General features: G+C 38.1%; 1 protein-coding gene across 3 annotated transcripts in view; it reads left to right on the plus strand.

The window, feature by feature from the left end:
- The window catches only part of kcnip3a (Kv channel interacting protein 3a, calsenilin), a 68,028-nt gene that overhangs the window by 25,940 nt on the left and 15,157 nt on the right, over positions 1–26,931 (plus strand). For 2 of the 3 annotated variants that reach the window (XM_079383345.1, XM_079383344.1), the window contains exon 2: positions 9,687–9,861. Coding sequence is in view for 1 of the 3 variants with exons in the window: in XM_079383344.1 (XP_079239470.1) it covers positions 9,687–9,861 (175 nt within the window). In the remaining 2 variants the exon portion in view is untranslated. Of the gene's footprint in view, positions 1–9,686; positions 9,862–17,808; positions 18,438–26,931 lie in introns of those variants that run through there. The other variant, XM_079383346.1, reaches the window with a different exon arrangement.

The raw sequence follows: 26,931 nt of genomic DNA on the forward strand, positions 1-26,931 counted from the left end.
TTTTACAGTATCTTACTGTACATATTACAGTAAAATACTAAAAATCGGTTACAGTGTAAATGACTTCATGGGATTTTTCTCATTTTGGTTCCCCCTTTTAAGAAAGAACAAAGACAAGTATATTAAAATGCATTAAATGGCTGTTACATTTATCTTGAAGAGAGGATGAATGTTCTCAAATATAGGCACAATAGAGGAGTAAAGCACATTGTGAACTTCACACATTGCCTTTTGTTTACTTTAGTCTGCATTAAATTAGCTTTTGATGAATTTGTGAATTTATTTTTTCCTCCGCTTGTGTCATCGAGTCTTTTCACTCACTGTTGCTCTTTCTTTCTCATTCCTCTCTCTTTTTCTCCCCCTGCTCTTTCTCTCTTTCACTCTCTTACTTTCTCTCCCTCCCCGATGAAATGCACAGAAATAGCTATGCAAATTTTCCCCCTTCCAAAATGGTTTCATATCATCTCTATATCTTCCAATAACCCTCCATTCTCTCCATCATTTCCTCCTTCATCTGTTTTCTTCACTCCTCCGCTCTGTCTTCCCTTGTCTTTATTGTATTTCTGTGCTCATTATGCTAATTGGCATCAGTGTATCTAAGAACAAAATCCAGTGGTGGATTTTTTCCCCCTTATTTTACTCTATATCTGTTATGCTGCTCCTCTCTCTCTCTTTCTCTCACACTATCTCTCTTTTTCTATTTATATCTCAGCGTGGTGGGAGTGTTTGGTCAGAACGTTTACATTACTCTCTTTGCTTCCCTCTTTTCTCTGTATTTTTCATCCCTTGCTTCGGTCCCTTATGGAAAACAAATGTGGATCCTCCTACTGCTGCTTTCATCTTGTCCTCTCGTTTGCACTGGGGCGTATTCTGCATTGTCCGTTTCCAGTGGTCGACGGCACCCTCATATGCTGCTAGATCAATAATTGGTGTGGAATTAAAGCGTGTGTGTGTGTGTGTGTGCGTACCCATACGCATGCCTGTGCTTGACAGCATGTGTGAACTGAATAGTGTGTGTGTGTGTGTGTGTGTGTGGAGATGAAGAGCGAGGCAGACAGTGCTGGGTCAATTAGAGGGATCGAGAGAGATTATCATTGGCAAGTAGTATTACGATTATCCCATGACTGAGGCATCATGGGAAGGTTTGGGAAAAAATGAACTGAGTGGATGGAGCTACTAAAAGCTCTGAATGGCCCACACATTTTCTTTATGCGTTCGCCTCTCTTGATAATTTGTCTCCTGTCAAATTCAAATGAGCTTTATTGGCATGACTATGTGGTTGTAAAATGTTGCCAAACCGTAATAACAATCATTACTAGGCGCTGACCGGATGGCTTTTTGAATAATTCAGAAATACATTCACAGTGATTTTAATACACACTACAGTGGGTGTGGCATCAGGCCTCGGAGAGGCTTTTATTAAACAACATAAAATAAAGTGTCCAAAAGGGGTTAAAGTGTCCAAAAATAAATATGGGGTCTGGTGTCCTCGTCGTGCTGCGGGGTTTGTTAAGGAGGGCAGTGTTCTGAAAGGAAGGGTCCAGGTAAGGGGCGGAGTCCGGCAGTCGCACGTGCTCCCCATAGTGGGTCTGGGGCGCGAGGGGCGGCAGCTTCATTTAGCGGTTTCGTCCAAGTAGGGATAACTGCAGGCTTGAGCAATGGGCGTGGCGAAAGGTTAGGGCGTGCCAAAAGGTAGGGGCGTGGAGAAAGGTCTTAATGATTGGTCGACAAAGCTGTCTGTCAGGGTGTGGGGGTAGGGTTAGGGGTAGATTTTGTTGTACTGATTCACCTTTCGGAACGCCTCCTTTCAGCACGCGCATTGCTCCAGGCTGCAGCTACCCCTGTCTCGTTTCATCCTCCTTTGTCCCGCGGCCCTTCCGGGGGTTATACGGCCCGGCATCCTGGCCTGTCAGCCGTCTCGCGGGTGCAGAACTCGGTCTCTCCTCGACGCTCCCTTCCTGGACCCACGAGGACACCAGCGTGCATGCACGGGGAAGAGACCGGTCTCTCGAGGAGAGGCGCGCTAGGCATTTAAACAGCGGCAGTGATGAGGCTCTATTCTGATCAGGTGCGCCTCATCACACGCTGCCAGCCCTGGCTGTTTCAGCGCCCCTCCTCTCTCACACACCCACTCCCGTCAGGAGCCTGGTGAAGGGCGGCGAATAAGGGACGGGGTGGTGCTGATAATAAGGGGGAGGCAGCCAACTCGTCACAATATATATAAGGTTTGGTCAGTAAGATTTTTTTAAAGAAAGGAATAGTTTTATTCAGCAAGGATGCGTTAAATCAGAGGTCTTCAACCCTGCTCTTGGGGACCCACTCTCCTGGAAAGTTTATTTCCAACTGGCTTCAGCACACCTGCCTGCAATTTTCAAGCAGTCTAGAGGAGCTTGATAGGTGTGTTTGATTATGGTTGTAGCTAAACTCTTCAGGATAGTGGGTCCCCAGGAACAGGGTTGAAGACCTCTGCGTTAAATTAATCAAAAGTGATAAGCTTATAATGTAATAAAAGATTTTATTTCTAATTTTTCTATAATGTTATTTTAAAATAACTTTTTATTCATTTTTATTAAAGAAAATGTTAAACAGGGCAACTGTTTTAAACAATGATAAAATGAAATGTTTCTTGAGCAGCAAATCAGCGTATTGTAATAATTTCTGAATAATCATGTGACACTGAAGCCTGGAGTAATGATGCTGAAAATTCAGCTTGTATACCATCACAGGAATAAATAACATTTTAAAATATATTTATATATAATATAAGAGTTAAATTGTAATATTATTCTCCAAAATGACTGTTTTTACTGTTTTGATCAAATAAATGCATCCATGGTGTGCATGAGAACTTGTTTCAAACATTTAAAAATCTTACTGACCCCAAACTTATGAATGTATGTATGATCAAACACTGAAAATACTGATATTGAGGAATTTTGGTTAGTAATGTAAACGTATGGAATTTTGGTTAACTGCAGTTGTTAAGCCCTTTCTGAAAAAGCGCAATCTTGATAACACCATGTTGAGCAACTATAGACCCATATCAAATCTTCCTTTCATAGGTAAGATTATTGAAAATGTAGTTTTTAATCAGCTGAACAACTACTTAAACTCAAATGGATACCTGGACAATTTTCAATCTGGTTTCCGAGCACATCACCGCACAGAGACAGCACTCATTAAGATAATAAATGATATTCGCGTCAATTCTGATTCTGGCAAAATATCAGTGCTGGTACTACTAGATCTTAGTGCTGCGTTTGACACTGTCGATCATAACATACTTCTAGAGAGACTGGAAAACTGGGTCGGGCTTTCTGGGATGGCACTCAAATGGTTCAGGTCATACTTAGAAGGGAGAGGTTATTATGTAGGAGAGCATAAGTCTAAGTGGACGGCCATGACGTGGAGTCCCACAAGGCTCAATTCTTGCACCGCTCTTGTTTAGCCTGTGTATGCTCCCACTAAGTCAGATAATGAGGAAGAACCAAATTGCCTATCACAGCTATGCTGATGAAACCCAGATTTACCTAGCCTTATCTCCAAATGACTACGGCCCCATTGACACATTGACTAGAACCAGAAAATCTGAGCATATCACACCAGTCCTCAGGTCCTTACACTGGCTTCCAGTTACATTTAGGATTGATTTTAAAGTACTTTTACTTGTTTATAAGTCACTCAATGGCCCAGGACCTAAATATATTGCTGATATGCTCACTGAATATAAACCGAACAGACCACTCAGGTCATTAGGATCGAGTTAGTTAGAAATACCAAGGGTTCACACAAAACAAGGGGAGTCTGCTTTTAGCTATTATGCAGCCCGCAGTTGGAACCAGCTTCCAGAAGAGAACAGATGTGCTAAAACATTAGCCACATTTAAATCAAGACTCAAAACTCATCTGTTTAACTGTGCACTTGTTGAATGAGCACTGTGCTATATGTCCGAACTGACTGCAATGAATTTTAAGTATAATCATTTTCTTAAAATTTATTTTAAATCAATTTCTATATCATTTTAAAATTCCTTGTTTTTATTATTTTTATTTCCATGTTTTTATTGATTTTTAATGTCTATTTCACTTTCTTTTATGTAAAGCACTTTGAATTACCACTGTGTATGAAATGTGCTATATAAATAAACTTGCCTTGCCTATATCAACAAGCTCTTGTGCACAAAATTGCAAAAGAAAGAACATATTTAAGAAAATCGACACGTTTGCATGCTGTCTGTTAGATTGGCTTTCTTACCAGATGGGAAAGGTCTGAATCGTTTTATGTATTAATTCAGCAGAACAAATATGATGCAAATGTGTCTCTTTATTCTAATTCAAAGTCGTTCTAATATAATAATTTGCCATTCTTATCAGAAACCCAGCCATTAATCCTGACGACACTTTTAATTCAGCCTTCTTAGACTTTATGTGATGAGAGCAGTGGCTCTTCCGTTTTTAATTTAGCCGATTACGCTCACTGTCAGGATTGAACGCCCCCCCTTTTCCAGCGTCTCACCGCAGCGGCTGACTGATGTGTCATTTTCTTTGACAGTCTCTCTCTCACCTGGTATTTAGCTCCGCTTCTAGCGATTGTGTTTCGACCCGGCTCATGCTGCTCAGCATTTACAGCGTGGCCTAAACCAACCTCTCCCTCAGAGCCAAATCAATGTCTGTGTTTATCTCTATAAAAGCCCTCTCAGGATGATGACGGGCTTCTTTGTGAGTTTATGAAGAGCGAGGCGGCTCTCCAAACTCTACCTGCCATACTTTTGTGTATGCATGTAAAGGAGGCTTTTGTCCTATAGTTTCCTACTCTCTCGCTCTCTGCCGATCTTTTATTGATGGGGTTTTTATAGAGTTAGAGTCTGAATAATTGAGTGCCAAAAGACGAACGAGTGCTCTACAGTGCAGGAACGAGGTGAAGTACAGTACGTGTCGGGGGATTCCTTTAGTAAACTAGACCTGTCCTGGTTTTTAAAGCGTGATGGTGACAGCTGTTCACCATGAAGTAGTCACTGGAGGCAGAGGTTAAATTGTACTGGAATAATCTGGAACCGCTTCCACCACCAAATTACCACATACCATTCTGTATGTGTTTGCTCCAGTCCAGGTTTTGTTGGTTCCAATGCAGGTTATTCTGCAATGAGCTGAAATAACTCACAGGGGCTTTGAAATGCCACCTTTTCCCATTCAGTTGTTCAAATGGTCATATGACTCCTCACTTGCTCTTTCTTCACCTAGCAAAAGTCTTCTGGGAATAAAACAGTGTGTTCATTTTTATGTAGCCCAATTACAGGCTCTTCCAGTCACTATTCTGCCATAAGAAATATTCTTTAATGGTGACTGCAAGTGGTGCACATTGCTGTTTAATTCAGTTTACTTTGCTATTATGTGAAGTGTGAACATACTCAAAAGTTTGGGGTTTGTAAGACTATTTAATGATTTTGTAAGTCCCCTATGCTCCCAAAGGCTGCATTTATTTGATCAAACAATAAAAACAGTAATATTGTGAAACATTCTTGAAATTTAGAGTGATCGTTTTCTAGTGTAATATATATATATAATTTATTCCTGTGATGGCAAATCTGAATTTTCAGCATTATTACTCCAGTCTTCAGTTTCAGAAATCATATATGATGATTTGCTGCTAATTTATTAATTTTTAGTGTTATAGATTTCCAGTGTATTCACTTGCAGTTATTTTACCTATACAAAATACACTGACTGTTATTTCTTATGTATTTTAATGTATTTTTGCAATTATAAACAAGAGGTTTACAACATACTGCAGCTTCTAGTTATTTAGCGGCTAATAAATCGGATGCCTTGCACATTCACTGAAAATAGCTTACTGCTGCAGCACAATATGATAATGGTAATGTGATAATGTGTATGAATTGGTTCAGAGCCAGAGTCGTCGCTAGTGAGGGCCTGAAATCTTTTCTACCAAGGTAGCTTGAGAGAACATTACCTTTAAGTCTTGACTGATAAGGAGACGTCCCACAGGGCTACTTCCCCTTGCTGCCTGATCACAGTTACAGTACTCTAACATGGCCTGAGATGTAGATAAGATTCTCTGACATGAATCAGACTACAGACGGATGCTGGTTGATTTTACAGTATTTAAATACTTTTTTTTGTTTTACAGTAATTTGTTTTTGAAATGTCTTTTTGCAGTTCTCAAACAGCGTAATTTCTTTTAAAGGGATAGTGAAACTGAAAACTGCCCCAAGATTTACTCATCTTCAAGCCATCCTATAGGTGTATATGACTTTCTCCTTTCAGATGAATACAATCAAAGTTATATTGAAAAATGTCCCGGCTCTTCCAAGCTTTATAATGGCAGTGAATGGGGGATGAGATTTTGAAGCAAAATAAAGTGCATCCATCCATTATAAAAAGTACTCCACACAGCTCGGGGGATTAATAAAGGCCTTCTGAAATGAATCAATGCATTTGTGTAAGAATAATATACAGTGGTGTGAAAAAGTGTTGGCCCCCTTCCTGATTTTTTATTTTTTTGCATGTTTGTCACACTTTAATGTTTCAGATCATCAAACAAATTTAAATGTTAATCAAAGATAACACAAGTAAACACAACACTTTGTCATTAAATCAGGAAGGGGGCCAACACTTTTTCACATAACTGTATTTATAAACCATAATCCCTAGGCTCTGCTAACTGACGTATGCACATTCACGAGAGAGTGGCATTCCAGCGAATGACGTAGGCGTAGCAAAACACGAATTAGAAGTACAAAACGAGGATTTGTAAAGAAAGATGTTGGAGGATTTTGGTGGTTTTCTGGTTTTCCTTTCCTGTAAACAAAACTTTTTTTCTCGCGAGACTAACTTATTCTCACTGGAACGCCACTTTCCCGTGAATGTGCATATGTCAGTTAGCGGAAGCTAAGGATTACGGTTTATAAATATGGATATTATTCTTACACAAATGCATTGATTTACTTCAGAAGGTCTTTATTAACACCCTGGAGCCTGGAGTACTTTTTATGATGAATTTATGCACTTCAAAATCTTGACCACTCCTTAAAGCCATTATAAAGCTTGGAAGAGCTAGGACATTTTTTAATATAACTTCAGTTGCATTCATCTGAAAGAAGAAAGTCATATTCAACTATGGCTTCAGGGTGAGTAAATCATGGGGTAAGGTTTTCCCAATCATGAAGATTCTTTCCCTAAAATTATGCGCCATTCTTCCAAAACTGTACTGTAAAACCAATACTGCGTATTCAAGTATCTGGGTAGCCAAGTATGACAAAAAAAAATTCTGCAATGCATTTGTTCCTCTCAGCTTTGCACAAACCATCAATAAGAGTGAGCAGCGCCCAGAGTGTGCAAACTCAAAGCAATCGCTCTTAATAACAAAATAAAACATCTTCACACATCACACGCAGCGTGAGAGAAAACAACGCTAGTTTTTTCAAGACGTAAAGCAGTTCTTCAACAGTGGAAATGTCAGCAAGTGTTAAGATTACGCAATTAATAGTTAAGATCTCTTGCAACAGTAACATTCTCTCTGTATTGTTGTGTGCGATTCATTTTGGATTGTCCAAACCTAGATAAACAAGCAACAACAGATAATGGTCGGCTTGATGTGCATTTGTTAACCTTATCGTTCAGTAGAAACTATTTTGCTAGTGAGTATGTATTGGTGCTGTCACAAGATATTTCTTCTGTCAGTGGGAAATGTAATCATGGTGTCCACATGACCATGTGAACCAATAATATGCTTTATGAAATTGCTGTTCAAAGCAATGCTATGGCTTCAGAAACAATTGGTTTTCATTACTTGTTGAGATGCTGAAATGATTCTTGGTTGGAGTTGGTATTAATTGAAAAATGGAGCAATGGAGGAAGGCTGTCCAAGAAGGAAACATAAATTGAACTCCATACTTTCTGCCAAAGTTAGTGTATTTATTGTTACTAAAAAAAAATCATATGGAATTAACTGTCCAACTTTATGATGGTTGTGGCTAGTACCAAGTTACCATTTTTATTGTAATAATAATAACTGTTTTTGGCAGAGGTATTTAATGGTTGCTATGATACAGTTTTGTCATTGTTAGAGAAAATGTAGCTCAAAGCACCATTTTATTCCAGTTTGAAATGTTACAGACTCAACTCTCAGATGTTAAAAATGTTGGAAATTTGCCTCTATATCTCATTTTGAATTTATAATAAGAACCCCTAGTTCTTATGATGTGACGGGATTCTAAGAAAGAGTGATATAATCTCTAATGACGGATCATTTTATGACATAATTTCTGATTATGTCATAATCTGCCAGTGCTCTGTTATGATGTCATGTGGCTGGTGGCAGGGCACATTATATTTTTCATATAGTTTTTGTATTTTGGCAGCAGGCTAAGGTTAAGATTCAGAGGTTGATATGAAACCTTTCCATGTTTTCCATATGTGCAACATGCCGCATGATAATTTATCATTTTGTGTGACGTGATAATGATAATTTATCATTTTGTGTGACGTATGGTGCGTTTTTCCCGAAATAAATAACCTGAGGTCTACAAAAGCTAATTTTAGATTCATAGACTGATGTAAACATCATTTATTCACATCTCCTTTGCAACAACATGACAACCTCCCGAAGATAAATGTACAGAGCCGATCCTCCATATAAGCAGAATACGCAAGCTGCGTAGGGCCCCCCTACACTAGGGGGCCCCCTTGCGCTCAAATATGTTTTAATTTTAGTTTGTTTTTGAATTTGGCCAGCGGTTATGAAAACATGAATGATCATTTATTTTAATTTGGTGCGCGGTCATGCTCTCTACATAAAAATCAGCCAAATCATGTAACGTGAATGTCGTACAGTCTCTTGCTCTTACTAAAAAAAACAAGTTGAAAGCGTACCGAGACGCGGAAGAGATACTGTTTCTCGAGCACTTTCCGTGAGCGCGATTCGAGACACAAACAAATGCGTTTCATCCATTCTTTCATCCCAACATCCCCCAACCATAACCCTAACTAAAACAGTTTGGTTACCAGCATTCTTCAAAATATCAACTTTTATGTTAAGCAGAAGAAAGAACCTGTATGCAAGTAATGACAGAATTTTCATTTTGGGGTGAACTATACCTTTAATCATTCCAGTTGGTGATATCATCATAATATTTGCATTTTGAATACCGATTGGTTAGCTTTCTTCATCCGTTTGCACACTGAATATTTACATTTGCATTTTTTGCATCTGTTTAGCCATCTTTTCCACACAAAGTTGTTTATAATCTTGGCTATACTTCAATGCTATTATTTTGCTGCCTTGTAAGCAGTTTTTTTTTTCTTTAGAAGATGAAAATCTACAGGTAGTTCTGTCTATTTGTTTTGTTGGCAGTCGTAACCAGATAAAAGCGGGAACCCAAAAGAGAATAAGTCGGTTCATGTTTGAGTGATATTGTGTACAGAATTTGAACCAGTAATGCCTGTTTACATATGCAATATTCACACCCCTGAGGACAATTACGTGTCTTCTCTGAAGTACTTGCACTTAGTCAAAGATCACGTTGTAATATTAGAACGATACATTCTGCCATTTGCCATTCTCATGTTGAAGAGAATTTGATTTAACACAAGCACAAACCTAGCAAGATTGTATTAGCTGAGTGAGAAGAAATAACCTCTTTGCCATTGTCTGTTTCTCTCTCCCAGGAGGATGGCAAGGTGGTGGATGGCAGTCTGCTGGGTGAAGCTAATGGGGTGGAGCCTGGCAGAGGCCGACAGAAGGAGAGCGGCAAATGGCAGAGGCCTCGATTCACACAGAAAGCCCTCATGAGGTGCTGCCTGGTCAAATGGATCATCGCCAGCACCGGACCCAAAGAGGAAGGTGAGACGGAAAGGGCGGAAGGAAATGAGGTTTTAGGAAGGCCTGCTGATGAGGAATGTCTGCGTATTTGATGGCCCGGTTCCCTCAGAGCAGCCTGGGACTGAATGTCTTGCTCATAATGAAGATTGTCTGTAATGGACTCTCCTGCTCATTTGGGCTCTTAACGGTTGGAATTGTGATTATGGTGTCATTTTTATGCGACTGCTGTTTTATCTCGTGATTAGTTAATGTTTGGTTTATATTCAGGCTAATGCTGAAATGGCTTGAAAGTGTCTTTTATCACCTGTTGAGCTGTTTGAATGAGTCTTGGCTTGAGGAATATGACACACTGGACACATGCTGTCCAAAAAGGGAACATAAATTGCAATCAGATGTTTAGAATCAGAATCAGAATCAGAATGAGCTTTATTGGCCAAGTATGTTTACACATACAAGGAATTTGTTTTAGTGACAGAAGCTCCACAGTGCAACAGAAAGACAGCAACAGGACAGGACACAGATAATAAAAGAATAATATACAAATATCCAAATAGGAAATGTACAAAACAGCAAAAACACAATATATAATATAGACAACTAAGTATGTACAGGTCAAGTATGTGCAAATTAGAAATGAGAAAATAAAAATAAAATAAGTGAGTGTGGTGAATGGATAATGTATTATAGTTGTGTGTTCCACGTTTATTGTTGAGTGTTCATGAGATGGATTGCCTGAGGGAAGAAACTGTTCCTGTGTCTGGTCGTTCTGGTGCTCAGAACTCTGTAGCGTCGACCAGACAGTAACAGTTCGAAGAGGGAGTGTGCTGGATGTGAGGGGTCCAGAGTGATTTTACCAGCCCTTTTGCTCACTCTGGATAAGTACAGTTCTTGGAGAGTGGGGAGGGTTGTACCAATGATTCGCTCAGCAGTCCAGACTACCCTCTGTAGTCTTCTGAGGTCAGATTTGGCTGAGCTGAACCAGACAGTTATTGAAGTGCAGAGGATGGACTCAATGATGGCGGAGTAGAACTGTTTCAGCAGCTCCTGTGGCAGATTGAACTTCCTCAGCTGGCGAAGAAAGTACAACCTCTGCTGGGCCTTTCTGACAATGGAGTCTATGTGAATATCCCACTTCAGGTCCTGGGAGATGGTGGTGCCCAGGAATGACTCCACTGCAGTCACAGTGCTGTTCATGATGGTGAGTGGGGGAGAGCAGGGGGGTTTCTGCTGAACTCCATGATCATCTCCACAGTTTTGAGCGTATTAAGCTCCAGGTTGTTAAGACTGCACCAGACAGCCAGCTCCTTAACCTCCTGTCTGTAAGCAGACTCGTCACCGTCCTGGATGAGGCCGATCAGTGTGGTGCCATCTGCAAACTTCAGGAGCTTGACAGAGGGGTCTTTAAAGGTGCAGTCGTTGGTGTAGAGGGAGAAAAGCAGTGGGGAGAGTACGCAGCTCTGAGGAGCTCCAGTGCTGATGGTGCGGGTGCTGGATGTGAATTTACCAAGATTTACTAACTGCTGTCTGTCTGTCAGGAAGCTGTTGATCCACTGACAGACAGAGGTGGGGACGGAGAGCTAGGTTAGTTTATTCTGAAGGGTTTCTGTGATGATGGTGTTAAAAGTGGAGCTGAAGTCCACAAACAGGATCCTCACATAAGTCCGTGGTCTGTCCAGATGCTTCAGGATGAAGTGCAGTCCCATGTTGACTGCATAATCCACAGACCTGTCTTCTCTTGAAGGCTGGACCAGTACTGAAGGCCAAAACCAGTCTTTCAAATGATTTCATGGCTACAGACGTTAGAGCCACAGGTCTGTAGTCATTAAGTCCAGTAATTTTGTGTTTCTTTGGAACGGGGATGATGGTGGTGCGTTTGAAGCATGAGGGGACTTCACACAGCTCCAGTGATCTGTTGATGATCTGTGTGAAGATGGGGGCCAGCTGGTCAGCACAGGATTTCAGACAGGCTGGTAACACACCGTCTGGGCCTGGTGCTTTCCTTCTTTTGTTCTTTCTGAAGACCTGGCACACATCTTCTTTGCTGATTTGAATTGTAGGTGTGGGGGAGAGGAGGGTTGCTGGAGGTGTTAATGGTTGTGTGGAGAGGTGTTCAGGGCGGATGTGGGGTGTTTTTTCAAAACGACAATAAAAAGTCGTCTGCCAGGTGTTGATTCTCCACAGTGCTGGGGGATGGTGTCTTGTAACTGATTATGTCCTTCATGCCTTTCCACACTGATGCAGGATCACTGGATCACAATTTTTTCCTTAGCTTGTCAGAATAATTCCTCTTTGCCACTCTGATCTCCTTTTCCAGTGTGTATTTCTGTAAGCATCTTCTTTGGCCTGACGGAGCTGTCTGAGTTTTGCAGTGAACCATGGTTTGTCATTGTTGTAGATTAGATGAGTCCTCTTAGGAATGCACATATCCTCACAGAAACTGATATAAGATGTTATAGTCTCTGTGAGCTCGTCCAGATCGATCATAGCGGCTTCAAAAACAGACCAATCAGTGAGAGAGAAACAGGCTTGTAAGTCCCGCTCTGTTTCATTAGTCCATCTTTTAACAGATCTTAACACAGGCTTTGCAGATTTAAGTTTCTGCCTGTAGCTCGGAATAAGATGAACCAAACAGTGAACAGAGAGTCCTAAAGCTGCTCGTGGAACCGAGTGATATGCATCCTTTATTGTTGTGTAACAGTGATCCAATATATTACTGTCTCTAGTGGGACATGTGATGTGCTGTCTGTATTTTGGCAGTTCGCGGGAGAGATTTGCTTTATTAAAGTCCCCGAGAATGATTAAAACAGAGTCTGGGTGTTGTTCTGTGTCTGTGATCAGATCAGCGAGTTTCTGTAAAGCTGTGCTCACGTGTGCTTGCGGTGGAATGTAGACACTCACGAGAATGAACGAGCAGAACTCCCGCGGCGAATAGAACGGCTTGCAGTTAATGAAGAGCATTTCTAGATTTCTTCTTTAACACAGTTACATCTGTACACCACCTCTCATTGATGTAAAAGCACGCCCCACCGCCGCACGATTTCCCCGTTGATTCTGCGTCGTGATCTGCTCTGATCAGCGTGAAATTAGGCAGATGAATCGCGCTGTCTGGTATGTCGCCATTTAGCCAGGTTTCCGTGAAACACAGGGCAGCAGAGATAGAAAAATCCTTGTTTGTCCACGAGAGCAGAAGGAGTTTGTCCGTTTTGTTGGGTAGTGAGCGGAGATTCGCCAAATGGATGCTAGGCAACGCCGTTTGAAATCCACACTGTCTGAGCTTCACAAGCGCGCCGGCTCGCTTCCCCCGCCTACGCCTCCTGTAGCGTTTGACCAGAGCTACGGCTCCGCCAACTACAATGTGCAGCAAAACGTCCAAAAAATCAAAATCCAGTAAAGGATTTTGTGGTGTGTTCTGCCGAATGTTCAGCAGGTCATCCCTGGTAAAACTGATCTTATTTGAAAAACAAAAAACAGGAAAAGCAAACAAAAACAGTACAAACACTGGAGAGCAACGCACAATAGCTGCATTTAGTAGAGGAAATACAAGTGAAATGCTGGATTTTAACGGGTATTAAAGTGATGGCGTATTTTAACAAACATCTGCACTATGCACTTCCTTTTTCTTACTAGATGATGTGAAGCGTTATCACAGTTTTGAACTTTTGTACACACTTTTGAACTTTTGTGTTGCAGTGAAGGATGAGTGTTTGAAAATACTTGTTTGACTGTTAAAAAATCCCAGTGACCAACAAAATCGAACTGTCAGACACAATGTTAACACGAATATGGCATCAGACAAAGTACGTTTGCAATTGCTGTCCTCATGGCTTTGCAAAAAAAGTTTTTTCTTCTGTAACTTTTGTTCTGAGTGGTTCGCCATTATCCTTGATACTTATCCAGTTTGCATTGGTGTGCTTTTGTAGCTAAAACATTATAAGTAAAGTTAGCATGCAAAAGTGCAACAACGTTTATGCAAACAACTCATTTCGAAATCCTAACCGGCCAGTTGGTAAATGGCAGGAAGAAGCATCTGATGGCATTGCTTCACTCGCAAAGAACCAGAAATTTCATCCATTAAGACCCAAATTGAAAGAGAAATGTACATGGCTAAGATATAAGACCGTCAACTGAGAAAAGTGGGACGAAAGAAACTGAAAGTGGTTTTACAACTATTTCACTAAAAGTCAAATGATAGCTTTCAGTGATGAACAAACCAGAATTTCTCTATTATTCATTAGAAATTGCCCCCTCCAGTGAGCTAATAACTCGAGGACTGCTGCAACTGTGAACTCAAGATCCATATCAATCTGATCTGTGAACAAATAATTCATGGCTGCTTTCCCAAAAGCTTTGTGAGCCAAAAATGATCATAGAAACCAATGTCACCAGTGATCTCTGAGGTCTCTTGATGCTTACAATGCTTTTGGGAAATGCAGTCCAGACCGGTTGTGTTACCGAATCAAATGAAAGATTTTACTCAAAAGAAAGATTTGTTCACGAATCATTATTTGTCTCATGAACTCTTATGAATATGCTGAGGAGTGCTGGGTCTGATGTAAAGATTTTTTATTTGTAAAGTATGTTCCCCTCACAAAGCTTCAGAAGGCTTATGAGTTAAATTAACCACTTTAATGAAACTTCAATGGTGCTTTTTGATTTGGTCACAAACAGAGAATATATACAAAAACATGCAATATACATACTCTACCTTCTAAATCACAGCAGATCCATTAGTAAATGTGTCCCCGAGCAGCTTGTAACAACAGATGCTCGGTCTTGACCTCGAGAGGGTGACATTGATCAAACAGACCTCAGCAGAAGTTTCTGTTGATCGTGGCACAGGGAACAGATTCAGTTTAATTTGGTTTTGATTGATCTATGTTGCCACTCTCCACGTAAGCTAGCCCTCTGTGGGTCATTAATGAGATTGTATCAAAATAGAGGTTAAAGTCAAGCTTCTAGAAAGTACTGCTTGTCCAAACTTAGTTTTTATTAGCACTGTCAACATTGAATGAAGAACAGTTGTCTTTAGTTGCTACAGTAATGCTGCCAGTTCAGGTTAGGATGTGCTACATTTCATGATGGCTACAATAATCTAGAGCTGATTTTTATGAGTGACAGTAGGTTTTGTATGTATACAGTTTATATATATTGTATATTTAAATATAATGTATAACTGTGATCTGTTTAATGTGAGCATATCATGTCTAACATGTAATGACTTTAATGCACCTCTTTTATGTTGTGTGTTTTTAATTTCTGTATTAACATTTATTTTGATGTTTTTCAGACATCAACGTGTCCTGATATCTTAATGAAAAAAGAAAAAGGCTGGAAAAAAGTACCATAGTTTGGCGTAATAATTGATTATTTCTTAGACTTAATAAATATTTCTGCAAAAACAGTCATGTATAAGATATTGTAAATATAGTAAAAACCTCATGTGTTCCAGGTGTAAGGAAAATTAATTTCTTCCTGAGTCATTAAATATAAAACATGAAATGATATAAATGCAAGGGTGTCTTATTTATTTATTTATTTATTTATTTATTTATCTTTTATTTTATTATAATTCAGGGTGGCATCTGATAGAGTCAAAATGTTACTATGATCTTGAGAATGCTCAGCTGGTGCCGTCTAGTGGTTATATGGAGAAACAAATTGGTCTAATGCATTAGCTCATGTGAAACAAATACATTTAGTCATGTTGCATGCACGATATTAGAAGACACAATGCTTTTATGAATGTTTATACATTTTTAATGAATTTCTTTTCAACCAAGTAGCTTTGATGTGTACATAATAAGCATTTGTCATTATGCTATAATGATTTAATTGTTTGTTCACTCTGAAGATTGCTGAAAGAGCTCAGAGAATTACCTATAAGAGCGTTGAAAGAGACACTGACACAGTTTGTGGCACCATTAAAAGAAAGTGGCACTCTAGGCAGGATCAGGAAATCAGAGATTGGCTTGCAAATGGGGAAATCAGAGAGGGCTATAGGAAGAGTGAAAGAAGAGACGAAGGATAAGAAGTGTCTCAGATTTAGGCTAGTGGCCCTATATATTTACAGTGACCCTAAAAGCTATTTTGATGCTTAAACCACAACTTAAACCACAAAATATGTGAATGTCAATTCATCAGATCATTAAACAGAAAATATTAAAGCAAGATTGAAGTTTGTTAGGCTTTAAACCTATTTTAAATCTTTATATTGTCTATATTATGTAATGAATGATAAGCATTTATACCATTTTAAGTGTTCAAATCATAGCCAGGGTTTAAAATTTAGTGAGGTCTGAGGTGGGTTAAGAATTGTGCTTTAATAACCCCTACAAATACAACTCATTAAATATCTACACTAAACACTTTAAAAGAGACAGACTTGTAGATGTTTGTGAAAGATGTTTTCTCTGTTTCGGAGGGATGAAGAATATTAAATTATACCATATTTATTGCATCAAAATTTGATAATATTTTACTGTAGGTTGGGGTGGATAATTTTATCAGTTGTTTACTAATCATGCAACAATACATATTACTGTTATAGGCTACTGTTTTCATTAATAATCATTGCTATATAGATGATAACTTTGTGTTATAGCATAGAATTCTTCATGGCTAGTGTTTGTGTTGGCTATTTCATTTTATTCTGTAACCTACTTGTTCTAGATCTGTGTACTAGTGTTATACTGTTTCTGACAGTGTTGATACCGTTTCTGACAGATAATATCATGATATTTTTTTTGCGTTTACCGAATATGCTGTCCTGTCAGCAATAACCTGATTAGTGTCAGTTTAAGTGCCGACGATGCAGTGTTGCCAAATCTTTGCTAAAAATAAACCAAAATTATTTCAAATCTTTGCAAATAAGAAAAGGCAAATATATTACTGGCCTAAAACTGCAACTTTAAACTGCACCCATGCCCACATTCACAACTCTCTGAAGCCTCCTTTACTCCGCCAGCGTCTTGCAGTGATCATCTTCATACCACGGATGCTAAACATTCTTGCAAACTGTCTAAACTGAATTATACATGGAAACACTCATATGAGGAGTTTTAAACAGCAAATTTGTAATTCAGAGAACAAAATTTATTTTTGAACATGAAAAATAGGATCCGGACCACTGCGACCTCATAGCTGGCTACAGGCCTGGTTCAAATACATTTTAGGGCCACATAGATAGAGGCCTTATGGGATAAAAACGGTCCTTTCTGTATCGTCCTTATTAAAGGAATAGTTCCCCTAAAAATGAAAATTTGCTGAAAATTTACTCACTCGTAGGGCATCCGGGTAGAGTTTATTTCTTCATCGGAACTGATTTGGAGAAATTTAGCATTACATCACTTGCTCACCAATGGATCCTCTGCAGTTGAATGGGTGCCATATGACTCCATTCCATCAGTTAACATCCTGTGAAGTGAAAAGCTGCATGTTTGTAAGAAACAAATCCATAATTTAGACTCAAGGATTCATCTGAATCAGGAGAGAAATATGCACAGCTTAAGCATCGCTTGCAAGTGGAAACAGTCCAAAACAGTTCTGAACAACTATGTTGGTTGATTCTGATGTGAGAGGACAACAGGAGATGGATGTGTGTTGGGCAGAAGCGACAGTTTAAAATTAAAACGCCTTATTGATGGATTTGTTTCCTACAAACACGCAGCTTTTCACTTCACAAGATGGACTGGATTCGTGTGAATTACTTGTGGATTATTGTGATGTTTTTATCAGCTGTACTCTCATTCTGACGGCACCCATTCACTGCTGACTCCATTGGTGAGCAAGTGATGTAATTCTAAATTTCTACATTTTTGGGTGAACTATACCTTTAATGAAGTGATTATTTGATGTTTTGTGAGTGTACGGCATAATGTTTGTGCATCCTGTGAAATTTGAGCATTCTACTTGTCATTCTCTTTTCCTCTGTCTCTCTCTCTCTCTCTCACTTTCTCTCAGATCAGTGCTACTTCCTGTTCGTAGCTTTAATTCCTAGGCAGTCAGGATATGTTCAGATATATAGAGCAGAGCTCTGGCAGGACTTTGAGGACCTCACTAGCTGTTTGGTTTGGATTACTGTCCACGTCTGGATTGGGAGGTGTAATGTTATCCAGATAACAAATCAGCAGTGTGTTCTACATTGGGTCATGTTGAGACTTTTCTGCACTGAGCAGCAAAACCCTCCAGCGCTGGATCTGAGGAAGTCGGTATGGTTTTGTCGATTCTTTGAGAAAGAAATTGATAAAGTCTAATTTGACAATCACAGCAGCCTAAAACTCCTCATCTGAATATTCATATGAATATTATTTTTACTGACTAAGACTTGTGATCTGGAAACTCTTTCCTAACTGAGGAGGAAGTTTGAGGACAAAGCAAGAGTCAGAGTGTTTTGGAAGTAAAGTTGATGAATGCTGATGAATGTTTAATGGACTTTTTCACGGTAGTTTAATACTGACTGTTCAGTCAGCAGTTGAAACATTCAAGAGACATTACTGAAGACATGGATGCTGTGAAGGACTGTAAGAATGAGTGCCAGATGGAGTTGGCCAGTATGCTGAGCTGCTTTTTCGGCTTGCTCACCGGCTCTTTTGCCCAAGGTACTTTGCTCTTTTGCTCTGCCTCTTTCCATTCTTTTAAAATGATTGTACTCCTCATTCTCTTATACTGAACTGTATGAAGTTTCTGCACAAGGGAAGTTTTGCTGTTTGGGAGACATAACAACAAATTTCAAATAGTTCAGAACTGAGGCAGTGTTGAATCTGTATTTTTGAAAAAAAAATCAATAAAATTGTTGGTTCCACTTTATTTTAAGGTGTCCTTGTTACAGTGTAATTATACATTTAAGTACTGAGTAATATTAATTAACTACATGTACTTACTATATGATTAGGGTAAGGATCAGGGCTTGGCATAAGGTTACTTGCATGTAATTATACATAATTTATTATTATTATTATAGTAAGCACATGCAACGTGTAATAAGGTCACCTTAAAATAAAGTGTTACCAAGATGTCTAAACATTCTTAAAATAGATACATTTACTTGAGAAGCATAATTTGTTTTGTATCCTCTAAGCAATTTTTTTTTTTTTTTTTTTTTTTTTTTGTAGTTTTATAGTTGTAAAATAATTATAAATGCATAAAGATGCATAGTTTTATTGTTTTATTTTGGAGTTTTTGTACAGTTTAGGTTTTTTTTGCGTGTAGCTGCGTGAGATGAAATGAACACATTATTTATGGACAGGCAGGTCGATAATTGCCTTCTGTGATGTTTTATCTGCTGATGTTGCAATTGTGCTGATCCGTTCTTCTACAGGACACTGATTCAGTGTAAAACTGAATGACAGTTATGCTGTTGCAGTATTACACTGTCATTGTGACTATGTTTGTGTGTGTGTAACAGGAGCTCTTTAACTTTCACCTTGAACCAAAACGTTGTTCTGTGTCACTGCTGGTCAGAGGACAGATGCTCACTTTGTCATGTCTTTTGCTTTGGCACTACTGAAACTTATTCACCCTCAGCCTGTTCCTTTTCATTCTTCTGTAAAAAGATATATTTGGCAGCATATTGGATGGAGACCATGACTGTCAAGCTCCAAAACCCCATGTAATACCAGATACATGTAAAATGGTTAAATGTTAAAAAAAAGCCCTCTGAGCTTTATCCTTTTGTTTGTCTCTCTTATTAATTCTCCACCAAACTCAGATTTTTCTCTGTTGTGTCTCTCCTCTGAGATTCGCCCTCAGCTTTCCAAACTCCCAGGAGCAGCCAATTAACTCAAATCGGTGTGCACCTCTTGGTCTATTAGCTAAACATGATTGTCTTAAAATGTTCTTCACTGAGTGTGCTAATTTACACCACAGAGACAGAGAGGCCGAGTCTATTTCAATTCCATTTGCACGTTCATATCGAGATGTGAACTCTGGGGTCAGGAGGGAATCAATCACTTCCAGGCCCTGACAGAATCTAGCCATTTCTACTCTGAGTTTGGGTTGAAAATCTGCAGAACACTGTGGAATGGTTTCAGACAAGGTAAAATGTGTGAAAATGGAACTGAATGCTATTGGTTCTAATTATTATACTTATTCTTAACCTTCATAAAATATATTTTGCAAATCTTCCACATTGGTGTCCTTGAGCTCTGCATATGGTCTTGAGCATGAGCATGAAAGTCTCAGGATTATTTGATTGGAAATCAAGTAAAAAAACAATAATAATAATAAAATAAAATAGCTTTTGAAAGGATTTTGAAGGCTTTTAATGTTTACATAAAAATCAGTTCAGAATGTAATTCTCCAAAATGGAAAGATAATAGTTTTGGACAATCTCAGACAGAATCTGTTTGGTGTTAAACATTACACTATCAAATAGAGTTGCAATATATCTACAAATGTCTGTTTGAAATAGTCTCTTGACTGGTTGCAGGTCAGCACTTTTTTATTTTTTATTTTTTATTCTGTGTGACAGGAAAAGGAGTTGCGGCGTCAGAAGGGGCAGTTCAGTTTAAGCAACAGTATATGGTCATAAGTCTTGCTAATCAAGCATTTATATGTCCCTTAAATAGTCAGATCGACTCAATCTGTTGTCTCATGTTTCAGTGGCCTTCAGCCAGGTCAACCAACCAGGACACAATATTATGTGACTGTCCTGCAAGTATCACAGGAGTCATTGATGCACTAGTGCCTCACAGTGGACAGAGCAGTTCATTACACTAAACTCTACTGACGCCAAGGCTTTGAAAGTTTGGGGTCAGTAAGATTAGAGAAGAGATTTCTTTAAGAAATAAGACCTTTAGAATAGTAATGTAAAGACATTTAGAATGTTGAAATTATTCCTATTTCATGCTGTTCTTTTGAACTTTCTAGTCATCAACAATCCTAAAAAAAATGCATCACAGTTTCCACAACAAAATGTCAATTCCATTGAAATTAAAAACTGAAAAATTAATTTTCATGAAGAGCAAATCAGCATATTAGAATGAATTCTGAAGGATCATGTGACACTAAAGACTGAAGTAGGGTTATTGTTGTTAACTAGAAGTAAAAGTACTTAAATTTCATTTTTGTTTGAAATATCTGAAATAAAATAAATATTAAATGAAATTTTTAAACAAAAAAAATGAAAAATGTTGCCTTAGTAGATTAAGTTGACCCACTAAACTTACTGGGAATAAATAAAAACTGGAAAAAACTACTGAACTGAACAAGCTGAAATGAAAATACACTCACCTAAAGGATTATTAGGAACACCTGTTCAATTTCTCATTAATGCAATTATCTAATCAACCAATCACATGGCAGTTGCTTCAATGCATTTAGGGGTGTGGTCCTGGTCAAGACAATCTCCTGAACTCCAAACTGAATGTCAGAATGGGAAAGAAAGGTGATTTAAGCAATTTTGAGCGTGGCATGGTTGTTGGTGCCAGACGGGCCGGTCTGAGTATTTCACAATCTGCTCAGTTACTGGGATTTTCACGCACAACCATTTCTAGGGTTTACAAAGAATGGTGTGAAAAGGGAAAAACATCCAGTATGTGGCAGTCCTGTGGGCGAAAATGCCTTGTTGATGCTAGAGGTCAGAGGAGAATGGGCCGACTGATTCAAGCTGATAGAAGAGCAACTTTGACTGAAATAACCACTCGTTACAACCGAGGTATGCAGCAAAGCATTTGTGAAGCCACAACACGCACAACCTTGAGGCGGATGGGCTACAACAGCAGAAGACCCCACCAGGTACCACTCATCTCCACTACAAATAGGAAAAAGAGGCTACAATTTGCACAAGCTCACCAAAATTGGACGGTTGAAGACTGGAAAAATGTTGCCTGGTCTGATGAGTCTCGATTTCTGTTGAGACATTCAGATGGTAGAGTCAGAATTTGGCGTAAACAGAATGAGAACATGGATCCATCATGCCTTGTTACCACTGTGCAGGCTGGTGGTGGTGGTGTAATTGTGTGGGGGATGTTTTCTTGGCACACTTTAGGCCCCTTAGTGCCAATTGGGCATCGTTTAAATGCCACGGCCTACCTGAGCATTGTTTCTGACCATGTCCATCCCTTTATGACCACCATGTACCCATCCTCTGATGGCTACTTCCAGCAGGATAATGCACCAGGTCACAAAGCTCGAATCACATCACAGTCACCAGATCTCAACCCAATAGAGCATCTTTGGGATGTGCTGGAACGGGAGCTTCGTGCCCTGGATGTGCATCCCACAAATCTCCATCAACTGCAAGATGCTATCCTATCAATATGGGCCAACATTTCTAAAGAATGCTTTCAGCACCTTGTTGAATCAATGCCACGTAGAATTAAGGCAGTTCTGAAGGCGAAAGGGGGTCAAACACAGTATTAGTATGGTGTTCCTAATAATCCTTTAGGTGAGTGTAATAAACCTAAATAGAAATTAAAAGCAATGAACCAAATAAATAATAATATTAGTAAAATTCTAATAATAATGAAAAAACACATACAAGCTAATTCAAAATATTAATAAAAACTATAATGGTACATAAATAATACTAAAATAACACTGCACTCAGGTAATTGCTGCTAAAAATCAGCTTTGCAATTAAATTGATAAATAACATTTTAAAATATATTCAAATAGAAAATTAATTTGAATTGTAATTATATTTCATGGTATTCGTGATTTTGCTGTATTTTTTATTTAATAAAGGCAGCCTTGGTGAACATAAGAGACTTCTTTAAAAAAACAAAAAACATGGGTGCTACTGAATTTGATATATTTAATAATATTTAAAATATACAACACTAGAAAATTCTACATTGAATTTGTAATAAATATAACTTGAATATATAACTTGATGAAATTGAAACAATAATTGACAGGCCTCAGCAGTATCACTGTCCTAAATTGTACATCTACTATACTTTGTGCATTGGCTCTAAAAAAACAGCCTATGCGCTTTTTTTCTTTAGATGCTTTGGTCTGTGCTCAACGCAGAGGTCATGAAATACACCTGTTTTATTCATATGCTCATATTAATATTTCCACCTCTGTGAGGTGGTCTCGGTGTGAGAGGAAAAAAACTTTCAAACATAGGCCACAGGAGAGAGAGTGTGTGCTGTGTTTTAAGTGAAAGGTCATCGTAGCACTGGATCTTTGAAGTGTCTTTCTCTCTCACATGTATCTGTATCTGGATGTCTGACCCATAGTCACCAAACAGATTGCTCAATGTGCTTTGTGACACACAATCATACACACACAGAGGATGTCATCTGCATTCTTGGAGAAAAGCTGGTTCATGCTCATTGTTGTTGACGTTTCTAACGAATCTGGTGTGGTTTCTGTAGCAGTCTATAATGGGGAGTGTGATGGCTACGCTCTCTTTAGAAGCGCGTCGGCGTTTCTCGAGACCCAGCTTCCTGGCTGATTGTCGTCACACTACGACTCGCTATCATCGCTCAGGTAACATTCATCAGAAGAAAACTGTCTTTGAGCTATCTGTGCTTTGCCACTTTAATTTGGCATGCTCAGTTTTCCATAAGTTGGACACAGTTACTGTTACATTAAAATGATTAGAAAACGTTAAAAGATTCAATGTATGTTTATAATTTCAAGTTGACTATATTACATAGAACAAATATAGGGATGAAATGCAATTTAGCTGAAACAAAGTCAAGCAGTATCCTGCAGCATAACATGCTGTACTTAAAAAATATATATTTTACTGTATTGTATTTAATTATTTTAAATATAGCACCTATACACTTTTTTGATGTGGGGAAAAAAAATTAAAAGAGCAGCATAGTTTTCTCAGGTCTTTGGAAAATACACTTATGGGTTATAACTAGGCTGTCAATTTAATACTTTAATTTAGTATTTAATTTAATTATTTAGATAATACATATAGCATTACATAATTAATTGAATATGGTCAGTAGTCTAATATTGTATGTCTGTCTACACATTTTATTTTGATTGGATGAGCCAAAAATAGCAGTAAAATAGCAGTAAAATGTAAAATGACTTTAAACACACATATGGGAAGGCACGTTATAAATTGGATCCTATATGGCAGTTTATTCTGATATTTATTAATGATACATTTGGCTGTTTGTTGAACATTGATATCTTTTGCCATAGTGCTGTTGCTACATTTTATAAAAGCAATAAGCCATATGAATCTGTGGGTCCCGCTTAATATTAGCTGTCTTTAAGTACTATGTAGTTATGTCATATATAATTAATTATTCGGTACAAACTATTTTTGTATTTATGTTGTATTGCAAATCACTTTTACTGCTATTGAGGTGGTACACGTTTAAGGTTAGGGACAAGTTTGGTGGTTTGTTAGGTTTAAAGGTGGGTTAAGTTATAGGGTCAGCAGTGTGATTATAGATGTTACTACAGCATGTAATTACAGGAGAGTATTTCTTAAATATAAGTACACAATAAGTGCATTTTATTAAATGATTAAATGGAAGTACATAGGTAAAGACACTTTATATTAAGTTTGCCAGTCTGTGCATTACAGTGATTATATCATCATCTCATAAATGTCTGTAAACTGAGTCCCCGCTTGATCAAGAGTGTCATATACTGACAGTCTCTCAGTATCAGAGGGGATCAGGCTTTGGTAGACAGAGCTCATCCTCACACTGGTGTTTTCTTGTTCTGCTGACGGTGACTGGTGCTCATCCTAAACACAAAAGAACCGATCAATTCTACAGAATCTTGCTCATATGAGTATCTTTGAAGATAAAGTTATTTCTCTGCTGTATTTGCCTTTATGTTTTCTGGTCCGCTGTCTGGATTAAAAGTGTCGCCCAACTCCAGTGTGACTTTACCTATTCAAAAGAGCAGTTACTATTTTCTGTGTTAAAACGGAAATTAATCATTGTAATTATTATAATAATATTTTACTTGTTTTACGGTTTTGCCTGCATCTCTTGAAGAATCCATGAAAACAATGAACCAAAAACACCATCACAATAATAGCACAGATGCTATATAGCATATAATTGATCCATTCTGAAAATAAATGATAAAACTGATTAGCATTGCCGCTCATGGTTTTAACCTCATACCCCTGTTAGACACACAACATATAGTATGGTCCAAATAAATTTATTTATGCCTCTAAACAAACAGTTGGGATATTTATAAATGCAAAAAAGAAAATGAACAAGAAGTAATTCTGATTCTGCACTATTTCTAGATTTTTTTTTTATATTTGCATTGAAACTCAAAATTCTCTTTGGATTATATCAAATCATCAGGTTTCACAAATTTGTGGAGTTCATGCAGCTCTGATTTGTCAATAAAGTACAAATAAAGTTTAAGAAATTTTGAAATTCTACTTTTTAAGTTTAGACCGTTTGCCGATAACATTAAAGTGTGTTAAAGTGTTCTCAGACTTTTGTACTCCACTGTATGTTTTCTCAGTGCATCAACATCTTCACTCTACACAAGTGTTATTTCTAAACCTGTAGCTCTGAAAATATTGCAGAATGACTATGAAGTATTTTGAGCTGAGAATGTTTAAATATGAACATACGTGTTACAAATGAAATGGGTGCAGATGAAGTTTGGTTCCATGAGAGGTAAAATGCTGGTGCATCTGTGGCCCAAACCACTTGTGGAAAGGCAGCAGATATGCAAATAAAAAATGAGGATAAACAAAAATTAAATGCAGAACTTTTCAATAATCAAGCAAGCATGTTTTGAGAACAACAAACTGATAGTTAACACTAAAAAGGAATAATTCACCCATTTTTGTTTTCATCATTTATTAATCTTCATGTTGTTCCAAACATTTATGACTTTTTTCTTTTATTGCACTTTCTGTGCAATAAAAACTGTGCAATAATTTGGAACAAAATGAGGGTGAGTAAATGACAGAATTAGCATTTTGGAATGTTCATTAAAGAGATGTCCTTTGGGTTACATGCTCTAGATATTTTGCAATATATACAATTATAACAGAAGTCTGCAATACAAGTCTATCAGCATATTCAAACCAATGATAAAGACAAGCGTGCATGTAGCATTTAATACTTTAGGACTACAGCTTCATTGGCAGATATTTCAATAAATAAATAAAATCAATCAATCAATTATTGAGCAAGAATAGTGGCTACTCACTTCTTGCAGTGGGAAATCTGAGTAATGCTGACAAAAAGCTCCTTACTATTATGAGCTTCAGAATTTATTTTCACTTTTGGCCAAAAAGAGACCCCGCCCCCCTCATGACGAGCACTCCATCTCACTGAATTCAGACAAGAATCAGACCTACAGAGATAGATACAAAACGAGATAGTTTTGTCCTAGGACTATGACTATTTTGGATGCCAGCCAGTCTCAGTAAGATAAAAATATGACTGTGTAAAATTACTGCACCAGTACTACCAGTCAATGTATTTTATTACAAACAAAAAACATGACAAACATTGATCCTTCCCAAAAGGTTTGCGCAGTAATATGTCTTGTCCAACAGAGGGCCCTGTAGGACATTTACAGTCATCTGAACTACAGTTGGCTTTTGTCGACAGTAAATCAGGAAAACAAAGTGTTCAGTTATCTATGCTGCTGTTCATCTTTTTCTTTGGGGCCTAAAAGGAAAGAAGACTAACACCAAAATAACTTAAAAATCAAGTGAAAAAATATTTAAATGAAATGTAGTTCTAACTAATAATTTAACTATAACTCAGGTTTTCATTGATGTCTGCTACTAATGAGATTGAAGTGAAGAGATTTGTAAATCATCATTGGCTACTTTCCCTTGCGGGGTACCTCAAGGGTCCATTCTGGGGCCATTACTTTTTAATCTGTACATGCTTCCACTTGGTAATATAATTGGGAAATATAAAATTTCTTTTCATTTCTATGCTGATGATTTTCAGCTGTACGTTCCATTAAAATCTAGACATTCTCTGCAGCCTCTCATGGATTGTCTTAAGGACTTTAAATGCTGGATGGTAAATATTTTCCTCCAGCTAAACAATGAAAAAAACTGAGCTGATTATTTTTGGCCCCTCCAAAACCAGAAACTCTAACGCCTGTTATTTAGATAATCTTACTCCATATGTTAACTCATATGCAAACAAATAGGCGTTATCT

This window comes from Barbus barbus (assembly GCF_936440315.1).
Source record: "Barbus barbus genome assembly, chromosome: 28".
In the NCBI taxonomy this organism is placed as follows: Eukaryota; Metazoa; Chordata; class Actinopteri; order Cypriniformes; family Cyprinidae; genus Barbus; species Barbus barbus.